This window comes from Coptis chinensis, chromosome 7, assembly GCF_015680905.1.
Source record: "Coptis chinensis isolate HL-2020 chromosome 7, ASM1568090v1, whole genome shotgun sequence".
Lineage (NCBI taxonomy): Eukaryota > Viridiplantae > Streptophyta > Magnoliopsida > Ranunculales > Ranunculaceae > Coptis > Coptis chinensis.
In genome coordinates this window covers 87,170,468-87,178,159 of record NC_141462.1, presented here as the reverse complement: position 1 = coordinate 87,178,159, position 7,692 = coordinate 87,170,468, and the positions used below count along the sequence as shown (strand labels likewise).

Here is a 7,692-nt window from a genome sequence, read left to right as displayed (position 1 = left end):
CCAGTCGTTTCCTAATGAACCTGGTAAAACATTCTTCATTGTTCATTATTACTTGCCTTTGAGTTGTAATTAATATGTTTTATTCTTATATAGTGGATGGACCATAGTCAAATAATGAAAAATCTAAAAATAGTAAATATAAAAGAAGACGTATATTAAGTAAAGCTCATGGTTATGTTAATTGTGATGGTGAAACAAGTGATGACAACCATTATTCCTGAAAAATTCACTTATATCAACCGGATAGTGTTGGAGAAAGTGACGATGACTACGATTCTCAAATCAGTGGGATTGATTCAGAAGTAGAAGATGAAAACGATACAAATGACCATATGGAAGTTGAAGTTTCCAATGAGAAACCAAGTGAATTTTTTCATGAAAGTAAGTATTATATTAGTTATATTATTAGTTATAGTTTTTAATATTATTTTATTTTTAATATTATTAGTTATAGTTTTTAATATTCATTTTAATTCAGGGCATTGTTTCCAACCGTTGGATTTTGGAGAACCAACATCGGTATGTCCTTACTGTGATGCCATTGTTTGGTATGAAGAAAGGAATGACCGAACGAAAAATCCTAAAAATCTAAAGTTCTCTATATGTTGCGGTGGAGGGAAAGTTCAACTACCTTTTTTGAAAGATACACCTGATTATTTTTTAAATGAGCTTATGAACTGTAATTCTGGCTCCAGATTCAAAAAGTTTATGAAAAATATCAAAGTATATAACAACATGTTTGCTTTTACATCCACAGGAGGTGATGTTCAAGAATCAATAAACAATGGTCATGGTCCATACGTCTACAAGATAAAAGGGCAAAACCACCACAAAATTGGTACCTTGCTTCCACCTGAAGGTTTATGCCCTAAGTTTTCCCAATTTACATATATGATACTGATAATGAAGTTGTGAACATAATGAACTCTCTTAGTAAGAATTTTTTGACAAATGGGTCTGAAGAAGAGTTGGATCCAGATATTGTGAAGGGATTGATAGATATGTTGAACAATACAAACAAACTTACTGAGACTTATAGAATGGCAAGGGACATGTTTAAAGAGTCTGAAGTTGGTGATTTAAGTATAAAACTTATTAGTACAAGACAAAAAGATGGGAGACTTTATAACATGCCGACATCATCTGAAGTTGTTGCACTTATTGTTAAGGAAGAGAGTGAATTTAGTAATTACCATGATATTGTGGTGGACAAAAAAGGATATGGCCTGAAAAGAATAAATGAATTGCACCCAAGTTTCATGCCCATGCAATATCCTCTTTTGTTTCCTCATGCTGAAGACGGATATAAGATTGATATCCCTTATCGGAATAATATCAAAGTTGGGAAAAGGACAAACATAAGCATGATGGAGTTCTACACTTTCAGATTGCAAATGAGACTAAAAGAAGGAAAAATAATTGTTCTTAGTGGACGCTTGAAACAACAACTTATTGTTGATTCTTACTGTGCTGTAGAACAGATTAGAGTTGATTGGGTTAGAAATAACCAGCAGACTATTCGTGCTGAGCTTTATCAAGGATTAGTTGATGCAGTACTTTTTGGAGATTCAAAACTAGGTTTTGTTGGAAGGCGAATAGTTCTACCATTTTCTTTCACCGGAGGTCCACGTTATATGCTGCAAAACTATCAAGACGCTATTGTGATTTGTCGGTGGGCTGGATCTCCTGATCTATTCATAACTTTTACTTGCAATCCTAAATGGCCTGAAGTTAAAAAATGTATTGACAAGATTGATCCTAGATATACACACGTCGATTTCCCTGAAATTGTCGCTAGAGTTTTTGAGATCAAGTTGCATGAACTTATGACGGATTTGCAAAAACGTAAAAGGTTCGGAAAATCTTGGGCAGGTAAGTAATTTACTAATTTAGTTGTGTTTATAACTTATTCTTTCGTAATTTTTAACTTTTTACTTAATTTGTAGACTTTATGATTATCATATTGCTAAGAAAAAAATATCTCCCCTTCAAATATATAATTAATCTATAAATAGATGCTGAATATAGAAAAAAAAAATATATGCCTAAATGATCCAAACAAGAAAGTAGTCTATGATAACACGCTGTAATATAGACAGGCACATACCTAGCTTTGAGCTCTTGAAATATACATGAATGATACGAGTTTTGTCGGCTCCATAGTATACCCTATGTTGAATAGAAATTTTAGGTAGTCGCCTTCAATAGCATCATAGACTAAGCCAAGACGTACAACCTTTACAGGATCAATATGTCCAACACCATAACTGAATTCAGCATCTGGGTTAGTTGTTGGATTTAGGGGGAAAGCTACAAACATTAAGAAACATAAGTGCTTACAAGAGTTAGAACAAGTGAACAACCACATGAATTGAATGAATGAAGAAACATAAGTACTTATAAGATTAATAACACGTGAACAAACATGAATTGAATGAATAACAAACAAATAAATTTTTATTGCAGCACAGATATGATGTTATACTAGAAAAGCCACAAACAATACTCAAAAACCCTTACAAGAGATTAGTTCTTGCCTATCCAATTTCAGGGACTTTTTCAGACCAGGAAAGATTAACCATGATCCTTACCTCAATAGTGCTCTTACGCATCACAATGTCACCCATTTAGAGTTCCCAACAAAGAGCAATATTTGCAAAAGTCTCTCTTTAGTCATTTTGAACCAGGGGAACCTAATAGTGAATATCCCAACTTCATTCTAAACCAAGTGCTAAAATTTTAGTTTGAATCATGTATTTAGGATCTGCAACGATTTCACATTCACAAAATCAGACTTTGTACAATGTAAAATAAAACATTCTCAAATGAACGAAATCAAATTAGTAATTAACATTTAATCCAGCTCTTACACAACATCCTTTTCTACAATGATGAGGTCTTCGAGTTGCTCAAACTCCAGATTATCGGTGGTGTCATGTCATGTAACACTATCAAATCTTTGTCTTGGATCAGCTCAAGGCATCCACAAATACAACAGCAGCAAAGTTATGTTCCTTTTTCATTTCCAAAATTTTCATGAACCTTTACTGCTCCTGTCGCTTCTGTTGTCATTGAGTTCTTGGAAGAAACCTTTACCTGCTTTATAGGTTTGAATTAGAATTAAAATAACCTATTATTAACACATAAAAAACCCCCCTAACATTGTTAGTACTATTGTTAGTACTTCTCCTTGAAAACCCATCCCTGTCAGTCCGGTGTCTTTGGTCGGTTTGATGAGGGTATGGAGCTATATAGTTAGGGGCAATCCGTGTCGAATCCAGTGTAACAGGTTGTTGTTGGGAAGCCATAAACCGGTGGAGGCAAAAAGCCGGGACCACCGGGCCAAAATACAGCTATGGAGGGGGTAGCCTTGGTCCACTGTGGTGAAAACCAAGCATACCGATAATCTTGGTGCCACATTAAAAGGTGCTTTCGAATCACGAGTAAATTGTTCCTGGAGAGGGAAGAAAAAAAAATTGACTACAGACGAATCTAAGTTTGAAAAGGAAAATCGCATCTGTTTAGCATAATATCAAGAATAAATTCCTACGGATCAAAACAAAAACCAACTCCTACAACGATTAGCGAAAGACTAAAATAACATAAAATGAAGACAGGGAAACACAAAATTCTATATCCATCAAACACTGATTAGGGGGAGGGGGAGGAAACCTATATTTATTGTGACTACGTGTGTATGCGCTTGAGGGTGGTGTATACATCCCATAATAAAAATTAGATGAGGATTCCTGTATCAGACACCAAATCAAACATGCGGTACCTACACTAGACTGACAGTCTAAAACCAAAGCTAGTTTCTCAGCGCTACCTAATGGGAACCCATGATCAGACTAGCTTAGAAATTTTGTTTAAAATTCAAAACACATATAGTCTTTGTAAAATACACCACCTACAGCCTTGCCTTCCTCTCTTCTTTGTGTTGAGTCACAGCCACTTATAGAGGTTTAAATCCAATCACCTTCTCATTCATTTCACTCACCTGAAAAAACATATGCTAACATATACGGAATTATATGATTATGTCTCTACTACTTTTATCATAAAAAACAAGCCTAATTTTCATCAGTAATAGTTTCCTTCCATTTTATCCCTTTCTAAACTCAGTTTGAACAGTCAATCAAAAAGTGGTGAAGTGGTCCACTTCTTAGTTGATTTCCATTGCTTCTGTTAGTTTGCAACTTCTTTACATAACATATGTAAACAATTTGTTAGAAAGTCTTTATATATACTGTTAAGTTTTAGTAAATATTATATTATTAAAGTATGAAAATCTGATACTAACTTCCAATTAATTGCAGCTCTCTACACAATAGAGTTCCAAAAGACAGGCTTGCCCTATGCTCATATATTGTTGTTTTTAGAAAACTCGGCAAAGCCTTCCACCCCTTCGCAAGTCAACAGAGTTATATCTGCCGAATTGCCTAATCCTTGGCTGACAAAGTTACGTATAATGCACAGTTGTGGTATTCATGATTCATGGTCCATGTGGCGAGTCTAAACCAAATTCTCTTTGCATGGTTAAAATTGATGATGGGAATAAAAAATGCTCTAGGCACTATCCGAAACCATTTTGTACCGAGACAACGATTGACGAAAATGACTTCACAGTCTATATGAGGAGAGACAATGGTCGAACTGCACACAAAGACAGAATAACTCTTGATAACAAATGGGTTATTCCACACAATGTGGACTTGATTGTGAAGTTTCAAGCTCACATAAATGTTGAACATTGGAACAAAGCAAAGTTAATCAAGTACTTATTCAAGTATATTAACAAGGGAAAGGATAGAGCATCTGCAATGATTGTTGAGAATGTAGTGACTGACAATAACAGTAAGGAACAAATTGTCAGGGATGTTGATGAAATATCAAACTTCTTAAACTATCGATTTCTTTCTTCTTCTGAAGGAGTTTGGAGGATTCTAAATTTTGATATACAATACAGAAATCCGAGTGTCGAGCGGTTGCCATTCCATCTTGAAGGTCATAATATAGTATACTACAGTGAGAAAGATCATCCAAAGGTAGTAGTGTGTCGTGAAAAAGCGTCCAAAACAAAGTTTACAGAATGGTTCAAGGCAAATGAAGAGTATGAATTAGCCAGGACACTTACGTATGTTGATTTCCCAACTAAATTTGTTTGGAAAAAAATAATATAATAAGTGGACTCTACGAAAACAAGGAAAATCAGTTGGACGAGTTTACTACACACATCCTACATTAGGTGAAAGGTTCTACTTAAGAATATTGCTTAATGTTGTTAAAGGACCTAGGAGTTATGAAGATATTCGTACAATTAATGGAACCCCACATCCAACTTTTAAAGCAGCGTGTCAGGTAATCTTTCAACTACTTCAATTGTCCATCTACTACTAACAGCTTTTTTGTGATATAGTAACATATTAAGCAGTATCCCTCTAGACCATTATTATATTCCAATAAAAGTCTAACATTATTATTAAAGTTATATGTTATTTGACATCAGAATATATATTATGTCGTACTTAATGATATCTCCTGTTCTCATAAAATACTTAGTCTTCAAAAATCTTGAGCAAGCATCATCTTTGGACAAAACAGATTTAGTAAGCACAACTCTCCCTTGAAAAAAAAAGTACATTACCTTCTCACCCTGTAGCTCTTTTCCTTATTTTGTCAACCAGGTCAGTGAGATGAGCACTCTTAACTCTATCATGCACCAAAGGTACCCCCAAATACTTTTTGAGAAAGCACCCAGTTTTCATGTGAAATATTACTTGCTTTCTGCTGCCTGAGATGTGCCATTCCTGAAGAGTCTACTTCAAGTCCTGTTAATTTATTTGCTTTAGTGGCCAAGATCTCATCATTGACATTGTATCACTAAACATAATGATAATATGTAATGTTGAGGATAATTAAAATGTGATTATCAAGATTTTCATTTTATATTATGTAATCCTTCATTTTTGGATTACAGGCATACGGTTTGCTAAAGGACGACAGTGAATGGAATGATGCTATGAAGCAAGACAGTAAATGGGCAAATCTAGCTTCTTTAAGAGAACTTTTTGTCACTTTAATCTTGTTGTGTGAGGTTACATCTCCAGAAATATTTTTTGAAAATCATCATAAAAGCCTTGGTGAAGATATTTTGTTTCGTTACAAAAAAACCAACCACAACCAAAGTCTCCAACTAAGTGATGACCAGATAAAGAATGATACTCTTTGTGAGATTGAGAATATCATGGTTCGTAGGGGGGAAACACTTACAAATATTGAAGGTTTTCCTAAATTTAATATTTCTTCACAAGCATTCTATGGTAACAAATTGATTGCTAAAGAATTGGATTACAACTGCTTAGAGTTGCACAACGAACATATCAAACTCTATAACGGTCTCAACAATGAATAGAAAAATGTTTAGAACTGTGTAACTGATGTAGTTGAGACGCAATCTGGAGGTGTTTTTTTTGTCTATGGAAGTGGGGGAACTGGGAAAACATATCTCTACAAGACTATCATTTCAAAACTCTATTCTAAAAGTAAAATTGTTCTTGCAGTTGCTTCTTTGGGAATAGCATCACTTCTTTTACCAGGTGACGAACAACGCATTCAAGGTTTAAAATTATGATACCTACATTTCTCATGGTTCAAAACTACACAAGCTTATTTCAAAAGCTGACCTTATTGTGTGGGACGAAGCTCCAATGACTCATAGGCACGGCTTTGGAGGCTGTTGACCGTACTTTGAAAGACTTATTGAAACCAGATACTAGAGATTTTGGTAGAAAGACATTTCTCATGGGTGAAGATTTCAGACAGATTTTGTCAGTCATACCAAGAGGTAAAAGAATTGATGTTGTTAAAGCTTCCATTAACAAATCAAAACTTTGGAAAAACTGCCAAGTTTTTCACTTGAGTGAAAACATGAGACTTAATAGTGATGTGATGGACTATGGCATTGTTAGTTCTGTAGATGAATTAATCAAATGGGTTCTAGATCTAGGAGGTGGGAACCTACCTGCAAAGGCAATGAACGAAGAAATAAAGCCGACTTAGATCAAAATACCTAATGACTTACTCATTCCAGAAAGTGACAACTCAGTTGAAGATATCATCAGCACCATTTATCCAGATTTGGTGAATAATACAGAAGTTAAGTATTTGAAAGAGAGGAGCATTCTAGCACCGAAGAATGACATAGTAGACAAAATAAATTCTGCAGTTGTTTCAAAAATTTCTAGAGATTTAAAAAGCTACGTAAGTGCAGACTCTCTATGTCCAATCCCAGGAAAGTGCGCAGAACAAGATGTTCTGTATCCAACATAATTTTTAAACAACTTGGAATTTTCCGGAGTACCCAACCACAATCTGAAGCTTAAGCATGGAGTCCCTATTATGCTGATGTGAAACATGAATCAAAGTGAAGGACTGTGTAATGGTACTAGACTCACAGTGACAAATATTGCTCCAAAAGTCATAGAAGCAACAATTATTACTGAAACAAAGATAGGAGAACCAATTTTTATTCCCGAATGATTATGTCTCCAAGTGACACAAAATGGCCTATCGCCTTCAGGAGGAAACAATTTCCTATCAAAGCTTGTATCGCTATGACTATAAACAAAAGTCAAGGTCAGACTTTTGATAAGGTTGGTGTTTATTTACCCAAACCAATTTTCCCACATG

At 34.8% G+C, this 7,692-nt stretch overlaps 1 protein-coding gene across 1 annotated transcript; it reads left to right on the top strand.

Annotated features, from left to right (window-relative positions):
• The first annotated feature begins 920 nt into the window (after nt 1-920).
• On the top strand, nt 921-7,062 carry LOC147489656 (uncharacterized). The gene is made up of 6 exons (XM_086574697.1): nt 921-1,872; nt 4,480-5,137; nt 5,298-5,361; nt 5,981-6,323; nt 6,447-6,620; nt 6,722-7,062. Exons 1-6 carry the CDS (start codon nt 921-923, stop codon nt 7,060-7,062), a joined length of 2,532 nt encoding a protein of 843 aa, XP_086430823.1.
• Nucleotides 7,063-7,692: the final 630 nt, after the last annotated feature.